At 45.9% G+C, this 17979-nt stretch overlaps 1 protein-coding gene across 2 annotated transcripts; it reads right to left on the bottom strand.

The window, feature by feature from the left end:
• Window positions 1–225: 225 nt before the first annotated feature.
• Window positions 226–12836, bottom strand: socs7 (suppressor of cytokine signaling 7). Of its 2 annotated transcripts, XM_056408382.1 has the most exons (10): window positions 11029–12836; window positions 9664–9737; window positions 7741–7845; window positions 6303–6437; window positions 6007–6152; window positions 4355–4523; window positions 4119–4247; window positions 3397–3532; window positions 3067–3222; window positions 226–2518 (listed from the first exon to the last, which is right to left on the bottom strand). In XM_056408382.1, exons 1-9 carry the CDS (start codon window positions 12555–12557, stop codon window positions 3102–3104), a joined length of 2544 nt encoding a protein of 847 aa, XP_056264357.1. In that variant the 5' UTR covers window positions 12558–12836; the 3' UTR covers window positions 226–2518; window positions 3067–3101. The 2 variants fall into 2 exon arrangements, with proteins under 2 accessions (XP_056264357.1, XP_056264358.1); XM_056408383.1 differs by lacking the exon at window positions 6303–6437.
• Window positions 12837–17979: the final 5143 nt, after the last annotated feature.

Here is a 17979-nt window from a genome sequence, read left to right as displayed (position 1 = left end):
GCTGAGCGAGGCCACGTCCTGAGAATAAAAAACAAAACAACTCAATAAATGTGAAAGAAATCCAGATATCTAAATAATTCAAAAATCCTGTCCTTCATGATATTGCCTTTTTTTCTTATTGTAATATAATTATGAAAGCTTGAAACTGCAACATCAATCTTCTTTACAAATTCAACAAAATATAAATAAAACAACAACAACAAAACGATGCCACACACACACCTGTTGTATTTTTTCTTCTTATTCTTTTTATTATTATTATTTCTTACTGAAAACACTGAGCCAGTAGCCAGCTTCAGCAGAAACACACCTGGGCATTTCAACAAATTAAACCGACAGGTAGAGAGAGAGACGAGTCATGGCAGATATACACACTGTGAGGCAGGGGGCATTGTGGGTAACGGAGGCCCGAAGCGGACTTCCCCATACAGTCGCGCCAAATTCAGAGAACTGTTGTTGTTGCGCGTGAACTCCACATTAGTTTATTGTTCTCTTCTGTTGCCATGACAAACTAAACGTAGAAGCTTTTATTGTTGTAAGACTTCCTGTCCGAACAAGTGCAGTCAGGAGGACTACGATGACGAAAGAAAGGAAAAGTGACATTACAGAGAAAGTGACATCGTTCCCATTCTGCATTATTTTGCCTTTAATTCCCAAATGTGCCGTTTGGAATAAAACAGTTATTAATGTGAGCAATTTGTTTTGTAAATTGCATTTTTGGGGATGTTTTTTCTTTCTTTCTTTGGTGTATTTTTCCCCGTAAACGGCAAATATATGTGTGGAGATCACGTCACAGAGCAACAGATCTACAGCGACGGGAGCCTCGATGGACCAGAATGCAATGCGGCTCCGGGACGTGTCACGCTACGAGCACCGGCGCTCGTCTAAAGGTCGTCCAGGGGCATCATGGGAAATGTAGGAAAATCACTGCAATACTACAGTGCAGAGGATGTGAATTTGTTGGCAGAGACACAAACAGGACGCGGGTCTTCTTCTGTGTTCTTTGTGTTTTCCACTGAATAGCGGTCATGTGTTTGGGGAGAGTGTTGAATGAACAACTAAAGGTACAATCCACCATGTTAGAGGAGTGACATCAAGAGAGGAGGAAGGAACCGCGACCGCCTCCCGGAATAAAAGATTTCGGTGACATTCGTAGGAACGCCATGAAGACGCAGAGCAACGGAGACCCGCCCACCCTGGAGGGGAGCCGAGGCCCCTCCACTGACGCTGTGTGCAATACCCAAAGCATCCACTGCATGCCAGAGAAATGTCCTCCGCTGCGAGGCTAACGACGACTAATCTCTGAAAAGAATTCATCGCATGTGAAGCGCAGCGGGATGTTCGACTACATCTGGCTAACTCCCCCCCCCCCCCCCCGTCATCATTTTAGTTATAGTTTTAGTTTCATTAAATTGAAAGCACTCCTGTTGCTGAAAAGAAAAGTGTTTCAAAGTGTGGAAATCTCATGTTTTTAGCGAGCTGAAGGCGTTGCGTTAGCGCTCCGTTAGCGCTCCGTTAGCATTCCGTTAGCGTTAGCATCTCTATGACGTCAAAGAGGGAAAAGAAACGTTGACATCTGTGGGCGGGAAACTTTCTAAGATGTTGCACATCTGGCTACAATGTGGCAGCTGGTGATTCCCATTAGAAAGCTCAACAAGATAACGCCTCGTGTGACATCACTGATGTGGGCGTGGCCTGAAGCCCAGCCGGCCTGAACCGCCACCCACATCACCACGAGCGGGTTGAGGCGAAGCAAAACACGCCGTCTCGCTAGCCAGTAATCCTCATCTCGAACAATTAGGGTAAAAATACCAAAAGGAGGAGATGTTTAAGTGCAAAACAAGGAAAATAGAGAAATAAAATTGAGCATTTAATTTAATTTAAACCCTGATATGTCTAATATACATTTGCAGGCCGTTAGCATTTTGGCTAATATTAAAATGTAGTTATTTCCAGAGAAAAAAAAACCGAATCGCGTATCCCAAAAATGAGACAATCGGTCCCCCGACATGGCGCCGGCCGCCCTCCTGTGTGTGTACATCTCTCCCGAGGGCGACTTGTAATCCACGACGCCGCGTTCTGAGCGGGAGGAAAACAACGGGAACGACGAAACGGCGGCAAACAACAGTTGTACAAATCGACCGGCGCGTCGCGTGTTTTAAAAGTCCAGTTCAGGAGCTACGGGGGAAAAAAGTGTTCAAAATCCGAGTTCATAATTCTCCATTTTTGTTTTCCAAACCCGCCTGGCGGGCGAGAACCTCTCAGCGGGCGCTCTGAAGACGGGGCCGAGTCCTCTGCACCTGAATGTCTCGTGTCCGGCTGCAAACACTCGCCCCCTCTTGGTGTTAGTCCGGGTCAAAGAGAGAGAGAGAGAGAGAGAGGCGGGTCCATCCGAGTCCAGCTGGACACACAGGAGCATCCAGGGACTCTGATTGGCTGATGCTGGAAGACTGGCAGACCAGTGCAGACCAGTGCAGACCAGTGCAGACCAGTGCAGACCAGTCCTCCACACAGAAACCTAGAGACACGGAGCAGAGTTAAAGCCGCGGAGGACATTTTATAGGAATCCATCGTTGTGGTCACATGATTAACTCTTTTCCCTTTCGCCCATAGACTGAATATGAGAAGTGGGCGGAGCCAATATCACATTTTGGAGCCGTGAGTCCGCCATCTTGGTTTATTGTGCAACCAATGAGCAGAAGTGTCAATCACCCTGTAGCCCCGCCCCTTAAGCACCCCCTGATAGTCTGTGTGACTCTATACAACCATAATGTACGAAATGATGACATCATGCTGTCTAGAAGAAGACTTGAAACTAGAGACTGAGACATAAACTCATGTTTACAATGTTTACTGAGGGAATACATCAAGACAGAAGTAGAGTCATGATAGACTTCTATACAACCAGAGAAGCCCCCTGGTGGTCAGGAGAGAGAATGCAGCTTGAACACATGAAGCATCTTCTATATGACCAGAAGTATATATATATATATATCTATATATATAGATATATATATATATATATATCTATATATATATATACACACACACCCAACCCACACTCACTTGAGCTGAGAAGATCTCTGCTGCTACGTCTGCTGCTACGTCTGCGACTCGGCCTCCTGCGCCGCTCCCACCACCTTCCGGATGCTCTTGATTGACAGGTACGTCTCCTCCTCTGGGTCGTAGTAATAAAACTTACTCAGGTAGGATATTAGCGGTCTGGAGAGAAGTGGATACAAAACGCAGGGGGGAAACCAAAAGTCAGCGATCGGCCAGGCGTCCCTGTGTTAAAGGATTGTGATTTAATCTTGTGTTTGATGCCACAGAGCGAGACCCAAAGCCCTCGGACGTCATCGTTGGATGTGCAGTTTGTTTCTGAATAGTTTGGAGCACCTGGGCAGAGGAAGCTCCTGGATGTGGTCGATGCGGACCATTTGCCGGATGCAGAAGCGACAGAGGTGTTGCAGCGACTTCACGTTGCTGAAGCGAGACACGGGATACAGCAGCTGGACCGGGGTGGGAGGAAGCCCTGCAACACACACACACACACACACATGGTTGACTAACATGTTTCTCTATATGTGGTGTCTATAGTAAAAAGGCAGACATACAGGCTGAGTCTCTCAAGGCACTTCTCACTAAGGGGCAGCCCACATCCATTTTGTATCTGCTCAGGGGCTGCATGCATATATATATATATATATATATATTATATATATATATATATTATATATATGTGTGCATATATATATTCTATATATATGTATGTATATATATATACACACATATATAAATAAATATATATATATAATATATTTTATTTTAAAATTATATATATACATATATATATATGTGAATATATGTGTAAGTAAATGTAAATAAGTAAATAAATGTGTATGTATATATTATATATCTTTAAATACATATATTAATATATCTATGTATCTTTATATATAAATATATATATATAAAGATATAATATATACATATATAATATATATGATATATATGATATATATATTTCTTTATATATATATATATATATGATATTAATGATATATATATATATATATTTCTTGAAATATATATATCATATATGACCCATATTTCTTTACCTGGGACTCTGGAGCGGAGGAAGTAGAGGAATTTTCCGTTCTTGGAGTGCATGATGGCTCGCTCGATGAACTCCACCACCGAGTGGCAGCGGTCCTCAAACTTCGGGTGACACCACAAGCTGAACGTCCCTGGAGACACGTGGCATTTAAAAACACATTAGTGTTAGTGCTCCATGCGTGTGTGTGTGTGTTTATGTGTGTGTGTGTGTGTGTGTGTGTGTGTGTGTGTGTCTCACCCCGGTAGTGCTCCATGCGTGTGTGGTGTGTGACCCCCTGCGACCTGAAGCTGAGGCTCAGGATGTACCGGGGGTCCGAGCTGTCCCGGACCAGGAAGGATCCGTCCGGCTTCCCCTTCAGCTTCATCTCGGCGTCCTCCCAGTTCATCGGACCCCAGTACCAGCCACACTGGGGACAGACCGAGGAGACCGTCAGTGAACCCGCGCGAGAGAAAACCACGGACGCGACGGCGCCTGTGAACTGTCACGTTACATGACAACCTCGGAAAATGTTTCTCCGTGCGTAACTGTGTGATGCTTACATGTGTTTCATGTTGCATCTTTAATTCTTAATGTTTAGGCGTTAGTCTCTTACGCCCACGTATTGCTTTTAAAAAAAAATCCCTGTTCGACTTCACATTGCTATGAATTGTGGGTAATTCCCCGAGGCAAAAGTCTGCAGAAATGCATAACCTCAGAAAGAGTGAGGGGATCGTGATTGGGCCTCTGGATGTAGAGGGGGCGGGTCCTTCAACGTGCAAGCCCATTGGTCAAAAGTTAGGAAGCGATACATCGTCAAATGAGCTCGTTCGTGAATTTAAAAGACCAAATGCTATCATTAGAGAAGAAAATATATTTTTATATAATAAAATATTGTAGAACGGATATCAAACTGACTATCTTTCTGTTTTAGACCAAACAAACAATTGAGAATTTAGATGATATTTTTAATCTAAATGCAATTCATTAACATGTTTTATTAAATTAAATGTGAAAAATAATTCCATTACCATTTAAAAGACATATAATATATATAAAATAAAAATATATATATTTCTATATATAATATATATTTCTAAATATATATATTCATATATAAATATTATATATATTATATATATGTTATATACATAAATTGATATAATAAATAAATATTATATATACATTATACATATGTATACAGGACTGTCTCAGAAAATTAGAATATTGTGATGAAGTTCTTTATTTTCTGTAATGCAATTAAAAAAACAAAAATGTCATGCATTCTGGATTCATTACAAATCAACTGAAATATTGCAAGCCTTTTATTCTGATTTATTGCTGATTATGGCTTACAGCTTAAGAAAACTCAAATATCCTATCTCTAAATATTAGAATATCATGAAAAAGTATACTAGTAGGGTATTAAACAAATCACTTGAATTGTCTAATTAACTCGAAACACCTGCAAGGGTTTCCTGAGCCTTGACAAACACTCAGCTGTTATAAATCTTTTTTTTTACTTGGTCTGAGGAAATATTAAAATTTTATGAGATAGGATTTTAGAGTTTTCTTAAGCTGTAAGCCATAATCAGCAATATAAAAATAAATAAAAGGCTTGCAATATTTCAGTTGATTTGTAATGAATCCAGAATGCATGACATTTTTGTTTTTTTAATTGCATTACAGAAAATAAAGAACTTTATCAAAATATTCTAATTTTCTGAGACAGTCCTGTATATTATACATATATTTAAATAAATACAAATAATATATAAATATATATATATATAAATATACTGTATATAAATACATTTATATATATATATATATACATAATATATGAATGAATTAAATCACATCATCAAGAAAATAATAACTATGTGTTATTAAAAAAGAAGTGGGGTTCTTACCTTCTCTAGTTCTCTCAGACTGGCGGTGAAGTTGCTCGCTTCGGACCGGCGCAGGGCACACAGCATGGGGGGCGGGGCATGTCTGGAAGGGGGAGGAGCATCCGCCGGCGACGGGGTGGAATGAGGGAGGGCCCGGAGGAAGGTGTCTAAACCAGAGGAAGAACGTCAGAGGACATTAAAAAGGTGGGAAGACCAGTTTTGACCACGGAGACTCGGGCTGCTTCCTTTTGCTCCATTAGGCCGACGCCCACTTCCTGCTCAGCCAGGAAGCGGCGGATTCAACCAAAACGTCTTACCATTGAGGCTGAGGCTGTGCTGGATGGTGGCGTGGGAGGGAGGAGGAGGAGGAGGGAGAGGCAGGGGGAGGGACTGCAGGGAGGCGCCCATGACACTCACTAGGAAAGGCCCAGGCTGAGGCCCGGCTATGTCATCTGGAGGAAGGACAGGAAGGAAAGGAAGGGAGGGAGGAAGGAAACAAGAGCAGGAGAGGAGGGGGATGCAAGGGAGGGAAGGAGGAAATGAAGGGAAGGAAGGAAGGGGGGAAGGGAGGAAGAAAGGAAGTGTGGGACGGACGGAAGGAGGTGGGACAGGAAGTAAAGGAGAAAGCAATGTGGAAAGGAAGGAGTGAAGGAAGGGTGGAAACAAGAGTAGGAGAGAATTAAGGGCGATACAATGACAAAGAAAGTACAGGAAGGAAGGAAGGAAAGAAGAAAGGAAGGAAGGAAGGAAGGAAGAAAGGAAGGAAAGGCAGCGTTGGAGATGGGGGAAGGAAGGAGGTAGGACAGAGAGAAAAGGAACAAAGGGAAGGAAAGATAAACAAAGGAGACAAGGAAGAAGGGATCGAGTTGTTCAGCACCATCAGACAGGGAGCCTCAAACCGCCAAATTAAAAGACTTCACCTCGTTCTTCAGATGGAACAATACATATGTTCCTCTTTTATTTTATTTGTTTGTTTTGTTTAAAAAGACCAAAAACCAACAGCGAGCGTTTCTTCTTCCTCTGAGCCGAATAAACACATCAGTGTTGCCTTGGTAACGTGTTCCTTCATCACCATTCACACACACACACACACATACACACATGCAGACACACACATGCACTCTCACGCATACACACACACGCATACACACTCACGCACACACACACACACACAGCAGCTCACAGGAGGCCCCAAATTACTCCGCCGGACCCCAGAGAGAAGAGGTCACTGGAGGGGTCATGACCCCAGAGAGAAGAGGTCACTGGAGGGGTCATGACCCCAGAGAGAAGAGGTCACTGAGGGGTCATGACCCCAGAGAGAAGAGGTCATGAGGGGTCACAGACATCATGAGGCCCCTGAGACCAGGAGGGGTCACATTAACTCGGCTCATATTCGTGCGATCGTCTTGTTGTTTATACAAAAACAACAAAGAGGTGAAAGATGGTGACCTCATCAATGTGACCTTCTGCTATCAGATGTTACATTGAATCTGACCTTTACAAGAGGAAGTAATCAGATTAAGAAGAAGAAGAAGAACAATAAGTAGTAGAAGAAGCAGAAGAAGGAGAAGAACAATAAGTAGAAGAAGAAGAAGGAGGAGGATAAGAAGAAGAAGAAGGAGAAGAAGAAGAAGAAGAAGTAGAACGAGGAGGAGGAGAAGAAGAAGAAGAAGGAGGAGAAGAAGAAGAAGGAGGAGGAGGAGGAGGAGGAGGAGAAGAAGAAGAAGAAGAAGAAGAAGAAGGAGGAGGAGGTACCTAACAAGCTGAGGCTCCTGCGTGGGGGGGGCGGAGGCGTGGGAGGATGTGGCGTGTTCGCTCCTCGCCGCGAGATGTCCACGTCCACCAGGGACACCGTCTCCCCTGGAGGAGAGAGAGGGCATTACGGGCAGCAGGAGTGTATGTGTGTGTGTGTGTGTGTGACTACAGACCTAGTCCACCAGACTGTAGACCCAGTCCCCTGTAGACCTAGTCCACCAGACTGTAGACCCAGTCCACCAGACTGTAGACCTAGTCCACCAGACTGAAGACCCAGTCCACCAGACTGTAGACCTAGTCCACCAGACTGAAGACCCAGTCCACCAGACTGTAGACCTAGTCCACCAGACTGTAGACCCAGTCCACCAGACTGTAGACCTAGTCCACCAGACTGAAGACCCAGTCCACCAGACTGTAGACCTAGTCCACCAGACTGAAGACCCAGTCCACCAGACTGTAGACCTAGTCCACCAGACTGTAGACCTAGTCCACCAGACTGAAGACCCAGTCCACCAGACTGTAGACCTAGTCCACCAGACTGAAGACCCAGTCCACCAGACTGTAGACCTAGTCCACCAGACTGAAGACCCAGTCCACCAGACTGTAGACCTAGTCCATCAGACTGTAGACCCAGTCCACCAGACTGTAGACCCAGTCCACCAGACTGTAGACCTAGTCCACCAGACTGTAGACCCAGTCCACCAGACTGTAGACCTAGTCCACCAGACTGTAGACCTAGTCCACCAGACTGTAGACCTAGTCCACCAGACTGAAGACCCAGTCCACCAGACTGTAGACCTAGTCCATCAGACTGTAGACCCAGTCCACCAGACTGTAGACCCAGTCCACCAGACTGTAGACCTAGTCCACCAGACTGAAGACCCAGTCCACCAGACTGTAGACCTAGTCCACCAGACTGTAGACCTAGTCCACCAGACTGTAGACCCAGTCCACCAGACTGAAGACCCAGTCCACCAGACTGTAGACCCAGTCCATCAGACTGTAGACCTAGTCCACCAGACTGTAGACCCAGTCCACCAGACTGTAGACCTAGTCCACCATGACTGTAGACCCAGTCCACCAGACTGTAGACCCAGTCCACCAGACTGTAGACCTAGTCCACCAGACTGTAGACCCAGTCCACCAGACTGTAGACCTAGTCCACCATGACTGTAGACCCAGTCCATCAGACTGTAGACCTAGTCCACCAGACTGTAGACCCAGTCCACCAGACTGTAGACCTAGTCCACCAGACTGTAGACCTAGTCCAAGTCTATTTCCCTCGTTTATTTAAATCTGCTGTGGTGCTCGTTCGTATGTTATTGTTTTGTTTGTTTATTCTTTCTTGTGTACGTTGTTGTCGCTTCTATTCTTTCTGTTTTCATGTAAAGAGCCTTTAAGTACCTTAAAAGCACCATAGAAATAAAATATATTACTATTTCAGTGAGTTATGAAGGGGATTTGGATAAAACAAGGAACGGACATTTAGTTTTATTGTTGGTTATTGTAGCGTATATATAAATATATATATAATATATTTAATATATATCAAATATATAAATCATATATATATATATATGTAATACATTTAATAAATATATATTATATTTATAATATATATATATATATTATATTTATAATATAGATTAAATATAATGTATTTAATATATATATATATATATATAATATGTAATATATGACTTGTGTACATAATATTCCTGTCAATTCTTCTGGCTTTTTGTGCTTGTTCTTTGCTGTTATGTATATTTCTGCAAGTACATTGAAGTACATTGAATGAACCACCAGTAAAAGTAAAATAAGGTGTTTCTGATAATCACGATGAGTTTCAAGAGGAGTCTCGCGTGTCGACATGACACCAAGGAAAGAAGGAAAGGAAGGAAGGAAGCAGCGAGCGGCTCTTACCAGTGAAAGCAGAGAGGGAGGCGACGAGGGAGGCGGGAGAGAAGGCACTGTGGGCCCGGGTCAGTCTGGGCCGGCTGTGGACATCAAGACATGCAGAAGCAGAGAAGAAGATGAAGACGAAGATGAAGACGAAGACGAAGAAGAAGAAGAAGAAGAGTGTTAGAGAGCAGAGAAGAAGAGCTGTTAGTCGCTGCAGAGGTTAAGAACAATCTTGTTTTGATATATACATATATATGTACAGGACTGTCTCAGAAATATTTTATTGATAATTCTTTATTTACAATATACATATACATATAAAAAAAAATATGTTATTGTTTGTCAAGGCTCAGTTGTTTTATATATACATATACATATATATACATATATATGTATTTATTTATATATACATATTTAAAAACAAAAATGTCATGCATTCTGGATTCATTACAAATCAACTGAAATATTGCAAGCCTTTTATTCTTTTAATATTGCTGATTATGGCTTACAGCTTAAGAAAACTCTAAAATCCTATCTCATAAAATTTTAATATTTCCTCAGACCAAGTAAAAAAAGATTTATAACAGCTGAGTGTTTGTCAAGGCTCAGGAAACCCTTGCAGGTGTTTCGAGTTAATTAGACAATTCAAGTGATTTGTTTAATACCCTACTAGTATACTTTTTCATGATATTCTAATATTTAGAGATAGGATATTTGAGTTTTCTTAAGCTGTAAGCCATAATCAGCAATAAATCAGAATAAAAGGCTTGCAATATTTCAGTTGATTTGTAATGAATCCAGAATGCATGACATTTTTGTTTTTTAAATTGCATTACAGAAAATAAAGAACTTCATCACAATATTCTAATTTTCTGAGACAGTCCTGTATATGTATTTATATATATATATTTACATATATACATATACATATAAATGTATTTATATATATATAAATATAAATAAATACATATATATATATGTATATATATATATTTCTGTATAAGCAGTTTTGGGTCCTGCAGCTTTTTTTCTTCTTCTTTTTTTCTGTTCATGCTCTGGAGGTCAAGACTTCTGAAGCTTTGTTGTTGTTTTCTAATCATACTGAGATATAGAGGGTGACAATAGAAACCTCTCTGCCTCTACTGATGGTCAGGACTCTGATGTGTTCATGGAACATGAAACGTTTATCTTCCCTCTGACCTATTGACCCACTGAGTGTTCCCTTAATGGACTCACATTTTGGGGGATTCAGATTTAAAAAGAAATCTGAACACAACAAAGGAAACTCATGAAGGGACACACACACAAACACACGCACACACACACACACACACACACACACACATCTCGGCCTTGTTGCCCCCCACGTGGCTTCCAGCCGCTCACCTGTCCGCGTCCTGCTCCGCCCCGCCGGTGCCCGCCATGTCCACCAGACTCCCGGCCGAAGACACCGAGTAGGTGGCGGAGGGCCTCTTGTCCAGCAGGTGGTTGGAGCCGCTGCAGCTTTTAGTCCGGAACAGTTTGCTCAGGCGGATCTTCAACGAGCCCTTTTTGGACTTCGCCGGCACTTTGAGCGTCTTCTCCCCGCCCGCGAACCACCCGGTGGGGGTCCGCGGCGCGCTGGCGCACCGCTCCGGCCGCCTCCGGGGGGTCGACGCCTGGCTCGGGTCCGGGCTCGCGGCCCACGGCGCGCTCTGGACCGGCGTGTGCGACTGAGACGTGGCGGCCGAAACCGGGGCGACGACCTCTGGATCCCTGGAGCTTACCTGCGTCCCGTGGAGGCTGCACACCTGCGCGCCCTGCAGGTGCGCCGCCGCCTCGGCCCCCTCCACCTGCCTCCTCAGCTCCCCCTGGAAGCTGCTGATGGAGAAAGCCCCGGACATCTTCTGAACTATCTCCCGTTTCCGGTGGAGTAGAAACTCGCGGCGTCCGTGCTCATCGTCCGGTTCTCCCTCCGGGCACTCGTCCATGGCCAGGCCGGCCACGTCACCGGTCTCGAGTCCCTCCAGGACCAACAGAGCATCGCTGGTCTCCGTCGGGTCATCCCGGGGCTCCACTCCCCCTCCCGCCGGCCGGTGTGCACCCTGACACGAACACTGCGGGAGCTCCCTCGCCTTGAGGAGCATCTTGGGCACCGCGCCGACCCCGAGCTCCCCGAACCGCCGCGCCAGCTCGAACACGGCTCCTTCCCGGTCCCTGGAGGCGCACCCCCACTGGGAGTCCATCACTGCGAGCGGGTCGGACCTCTCCGTCAACAGGGGCCACTCGGGCGGGGTGGTGATGAGTCGGTGCCGGCGGCAGAGCTCCGCGGCTCCATGCATATCCGCGGTGACGACCGGCGGATGCGCTCCCCACGTCCGCTCCACGTCTCCGGGACTCAGGCTGTTGTTGTTGACGGCCGGCCCGGTGCGGCCGGTCCCGGAGCTGCGGTCCAAACCCAGAGCATCCCTCGGCTGGTTCCGACGGTCTAGTTCCAGAATCGCGTCTCCGTTGCGCATTATGTTGGAGAAGACCAGCAGCTGAGGCCGGAGGCCGGGGCTGGGGGCGAAGTCGAAGCCCTGGGCCTCCGCGGGGCTCTGCGGCGGAGGAGGCGCGGACAGCGGGTCTCGGCTCTCCGGCCCCCCGGAGTCCGGGGCCCCGGTGCCGTCGCCGCTCCGCTGCGCTTTGTTCCAGCGGCCGGCGGGATGCTCGAGGCCCGCCGTCAGATCTCGGCTAATATCCAACCCCGCTTTGACGCCGCTGTGAGCCAGGACCTCCTTCCCCATCCCCAGCCCCAGCTCCAGCCCCGCCACCACCACTCCTCCTCCTCCACCCGGCGGCAGATTCCCGTTTTCCGCGTCCAGGCGGTCGTCCTCGGCCGCGGAAACCAGGCGCATCAACACGAAATCGGGCGACATTTCTTGCGCGTTGTTCATAATTTTATTCCTCGGGGGAAATCGCGAAACGAGAATTAAGAATCGGGACGGGGTGGAGGGTGGAGGGGGGGGGGGGGTGGGGGCGCGATCCGGCTCTTCACATAGCAACACCGCGGAGATCTCTTCCCTATAATAAAGAAAGGGCCCCGCCGCCGCCTCCCATCAGTCGGCTAACCGAGCAACACAAACGCCACACACACCAAATATACAGATCTCAGGCGACGGTGTCCTCCCTCCTCCTCCGCCTCCTCCTCAGCGACAGCTCCGCATCCATCTGGCTGGTTTCGGGGGAAATGAGCGCAGTTCGCTGCGGGCAGCGCGCGGTGGACTGGACCCCCCCCTCCCCCCACACCCCCCACCGGGTTGGACATGCGGTCCGGTCGGAGTGAGAATAAAAAGCCAGTAGAGAGTCTCTCCTGGTCAGCGACCACAGTCTGCCTCTGTGTTCCCCAGCCAGGCCCCACCCGCTCCTCCTCCTCCTCCTCCTCCGCTCATAACACCGCGTTATGAGCGCTGATGATGGGAACTATAAATGAAGACTGTGGCGTTTATTTTTATTTTTATTCTTGTATTCTTTATTTTTTTACACCTGAACATCTGATTTTTTTCTTCCCATTATATCAAATAATAATAATAATAAATATATATAAATGTATTAATATTATTATTCCCATTATATCGAATAATAATAATAATAATATATATATATGTATTATTATTATTCCCATTATATATAATAATAATTATATATATATATATATACTGTATTTCTCTATAGAATATATTCAGTCTGGGATCAACTTCCATGTCGCTTTTCTGCAGTGCAAGTTTATATTTATAGTTTTATTTGCACTATTTTAGTAGTTCCTCAATGCTCATTAAGGGGCGTTTAAGGATATATTTATTTTAATTATTTAGAGATATTCTAAATTACAACAATGTATGTATATGTTTTCAAGACACGTGACGGAATTAATTTTTGACAAATCTTATTTGTTTCATTAAGACTGCAAATAATAGAGATGATGTCATAGCGATGTCATCAGGGTTGTTATGGATTGAGCTCCGTCCTCCTGAAAACTATGATTTATATTCGACTCATTTACAAACAGAAAATATATATTTTACAGGGTGCAGCAGGAATAAAACCTGGAAACTAGATCCGTGGACTAAAATATGTATGTGTGTTTTTGTAGAAGCCTTGTTAACACAAGCTGAAGACACTTGGATGTTTAGGAGCCAGTAAACACCCACGTGGGAATTCTGAAGCTTTGAAGTTGAAAAACTTAAAACGAGAAGGTTTAAATGTAGTTATTCTTAACGCTTGTCATCGGCCCTGCTGCAGTGAAATGAGGTTTCCTAAAGGGACCCTGGTGCTCAGTGGACACTACCGCTGACGTCCACACGGGGGCGCCACAATCAACACAAAACGAAAGTTTCTCACTGCAGCTTTAAGTTTGATATCGTACTAAAATAAAGGAAACGCAGCCGAGGCTGATGGGAAACGCTATTCACTTTGCAGGTGTTTGGCCTGTAAAGCAATATACACTTTGACCTGATGGTGGCGCTAACAGGTTCTACTAAAGAGACTCCACAGTCACCAGAAACTACACAAAATAAAACTGAATGAAAACCATCTGTTGCAGGTTCCCTGACGTCAAGTCGTGCTGCTGTGACACAGCTATGATGCTTTATCCCACTCGTAATGTCTTGGAGATGGAGTTGAATGGAGGGTCTAATGAACGACCCCAGTGCATGATGGGAAGTGTAGATCAGTGTTTTTAAAAGGTAGTAAAGGCCCACTTTAACTTTGATCGTTCATTTTTAAATCTCTTTCTCTCAAGTTCCCTAACTTTGTGGAGGAGGAACGTTAAACTTCCTCGAGTCATTTTCTTTTAGAGTTTATACTTTTTTAAAACAAAACAACAACAAAACACCCGAGAGGAGAGTCCGACCTCGGCTGCAGGATTCAACACACAATCCCCCAAAAACATGACTGCCTTTACACGAGTCGTGAGACCTTAAATAATAATAATCAGCCACGTTTTCTTTTTCAATTCAGCACTTTCACCGTCGGAGTATTTCTACAGCGTTCGTACTCCGACCCGCCGGCTCCAATGTGTCCAGGACTCTAATAGCTCACGTTTAATGAGCTGCTGAGAGCAGAAGTGGTTTTCTCTGGCCTTCCCCCAGAATATCTGACCAACCTGAGTCCTTCATCAGAGAGCTTCCTCGTCTTCTCTGTGTTATTAATCTTTCTTATGACGTTATACTTCTGAACGTCTTCTCAGAAGAGCCCAATAAAAGCTCGATCGGCGGCCATTGAGGTCCATTGAGAGTCAAACGGACCGTAAAGCAGGGGGTGCTGCTTGAGGGCGGGGCTAAGCGGTGATTGACAGGTCGCTTTGGGGTGAACTATTCCTTTAATATTTCTCCCAATAAACTAAAACAATATTTATATTTTATTTTGGGGCTTCCTCGTTCTTTTGAGATGCCCCCTGCTGGCTGCCGGGCCTCGAGGAGCAACAGCCGAGCTTCGTCCCAGTCGGACTGCAGCCAGCAGTGAGTCTGAACAACAACAACAACAACAACAACAACAACACCACCACTGACCTGTGTTGCATCACTGCCGTGTGGCCAGCAGATGGCGTTGTCACCCACAGGGCGGTGATGGATGCTGATGCTGCTGCTGGATACAGATAATGACGTGAGAGTGGATGAAGGGCCATTAATCCCAACTGTGCGTGTGTGTGTTAATGTTTGTACAGCTATCTTTGTGAGGACCAATGACAGCTTCAGACCTGCAGAGTGAGGACATGTTCGTAATGTGGGGACATTTTAGCCGACGCACACTTTGGGACGGACCATCGAGGGACTGTTCAGAATCAGAATCAGAATCAGAATCAGAAACAGGTTTATTGCCAAAGAATGAATGTTTTCACAAACAAACGAGGAATTTTTTTTGGTGGAAGGTGCAACATTTGGACATGACAAACAACAATCAAAGGGAGGAGGAGGGGGAGGGGAGGAGAGGAGGAGAGGAAGAGAAAGGAGAAGGAAGAAGGAGGAGAGAGGAAGGTGGAAGAAGAGGTGGTAGTCCTGGGGGTGACAGTCAGTCAGTCCCGAGGGTCCGGGTTAGGCGACGGTTAAAGTTATCGGGGAAGAGGCTCTGGAAGGCATAACGTCCATGAGTGTCCTCACAAAGATAGAAGCACAAGAGTGTGTGTGTGTGTGTGTGTTTACGTGTAAGCCCCAGAGAAGAAGGCATTGTTTGCTGATACGTGAGATTTATGTTTAGTAATCAAACTAACAACCTGCCCCGCGGAGCTGAATGTTGACGTGATGCAGCCCGGAGGTCAAAGGTCAGCAGCGTGCCGCATTACCATCACACCCGTTGTTTCATATGCAGCGCTTCACGTCCGTCTCACTTTGATTCAACGCTGAGTTTGTTCCGCACTGCGTGACACAGAGACACACTTTACCACACTTCACCACACAGTACCACGGGTTTTATTTGTTGCCTGAACACAGCTTCCTGTAAACGGGAGTTTATTTTGAAAAGCCAGAGGCAGGAGGACCTCGGGCCTCAGAGACGGAGCTGAGCTTCACCGCGTTGGAGAGGTTGAGTTCCTTTTTAAAGGATCAACTTATTTTAAAATGTATTTTTCTGAATTAAATGCTGAAAAACATTTTTTGTCTCACTTTTTATTTGCAGAACTTAGGTCAAAATTCTGTGGGCCGGACACTAGAGAGAGAGAGAGAGATAGAGAGGGGAGAGAGAGGGAGAGAGAGAGAGGGAGAGAGAGAGACATAGAGAGAGGAAGAGAGGGAGAGAGAGAGGGAGGTATAGAGAGGGAGAGAGAGAGAGAGAGAGAGAGAGACATAGAGAGAGGGAGAGAGAGAGGAGGAGAGAGGAGAGAGAGAGAGGAGAGAGAGAGAGAGAGACAGAGAGAGGGAGAGAGAGAGGGAGGTATAGAGAGGGAGAGAGAGAGGGAGAGAGAGAGGGAGGTAGAGAGAGAGAGGGAGAGAGAGAGAGGGAGGTAGAGAGAGGGAGAGAGAGAGAAGGAGAGACAGGGGAGAGAGAAAGCAGAAGAGAGTGAGAGAGAGAGGGAGGTATAGAGAGGGAGAGAGAGGGAGAGAGAGACAGGGGAGAGAGAAAGCAGAAGAGAGAGAGAGAGAGAGGGAGAGATTATTGTCTTCCTCACGATTGACTGCAACTCCGTTGCTGCTCTGCAGTGACGTCCCGGGTGGAGGTGGGAGTGGTGTTTGTGTATATGTGAGTGTGTGTGAGTGTGTGTGTGTATCGGGGTAGAGGGGGGGGGGGGTTCTCGTGGTCACCAAAACAAGAATTCTTGCCTGCATCACTTCTCCCAGCGAGCACGCTCTCTCTCTCTCTCTTTTTTTCTCTTCTTCTCACGCTTCTCATCCAGCATCGCTCATCCACACACACACACACACACACACTCTCTCACACACACACACACACACACACACTGAAGCAGGGAAATTCCCTGACCGTGCAAAACAAACTACAAACAATAATAAAATGAAGATCTCTTGTTGTTGTTTATACCTGTAATAATACGTGTGTCAACAGCCAGGATCTGCTCGTGTGTGTGTGTGTGTGTGTGTGTGTGTGTGTGTGTGCAGTAAAAGAACATCCCCATCTCCTCTCTGAGGAGGAGGGGTTAATCCATCCATCCAGCACGGGGATTCTTGATGGACACTCAATTGCAGCGAAGCTTAACCCTCATCATCCTCTAACACACACACACACAAACACACACACACACAAACAAACACACACACACACACAAACACACACAAACAAACACACACACACACACACACAAACAAACACACACACACACACACACAAACACACACACAAGCAGATGTACCACTCTCATCCCCTTTCAGCCCTGGTGAGCGTCCCTGTCGATATACAGAGGAGGGAGGTACTGAGTGGAGGGAGGGAGGGAGGGAGGAAAGGAGGGAGGGAAGGAGGGAGGGAGGAAAGGAGGGAGGATGGATGAGCATCACAAGTCTCCATCAGACGGGCTGAAGGCTCGTCAGAGCAACAGATAGCAGATCGGCAGACAGAAGAAGAAGAAGAAGAAGAAGAAGAAGAAGAAGAAGAAGAAGAGTGAGTCTCCATCCTCTCCTCCTCTCACGTGAACATGAGGATCCCTCAACTTTGAGACTTTTCCCTCCTCCTCCTCCTCCTCCTCCTCCTCCACGCCGGAGATTTTAGCGCACGCCTTTTCCAACGGCCGAAACGGAGACCCCAGACAGCGGAGAGATGAGGAGACCGCTCCACGCCTCCTCCTCCTCCTCCGACCTCCACCACCTCCTCCTCCTCCTCCTCCTCCTCCTATAGGACGCCCGGTGCTCGGATGGGAGGACGAAGGAAGGAATGTTT

Source organism: Pseudoliparis swirei, chromosome 24 (assembly GCF_029220125.1).
Source record: "Pseudoliparis swirei isolate HS2019 ecotype Mariana Trench chromosome 24, NWPU_hadal_v1, whole genome shotgun sequence".
Lineage (NCBI taxonomy): Eukaryota > Metazoa > Chordata > Actinopteri > Perciformes > Liparidae > Pseudoliparis > Pseudoliparis swirei.
This window is presented reverse-complemented; position numbering and strand designations above follow the sequence as displayed.

Coding starts and splice junctions, on each gene's coding strand:
- socs7 (XM_056408382.1), bottom strand. CDS start 12,557: ATGAACAACGCGCAAGAAATGTCGCCCGATTTCGTGTTGATGCGCCTG. Junction 9,738..11,028: donor GCGGAGCAGGACGCGGACAG/GTGAGCGGCTGG, acceptor TGATGTCCACAG/CCGGCCCAGACTGACCCGGG. Junction 7,846..9,663: donor CTCCCTCTCTGCTTTCACTG/GTAAGAGCCGCT, acceptor TCTCTCCTCCAG/GGGAGACGGTGTCCCTGGTG.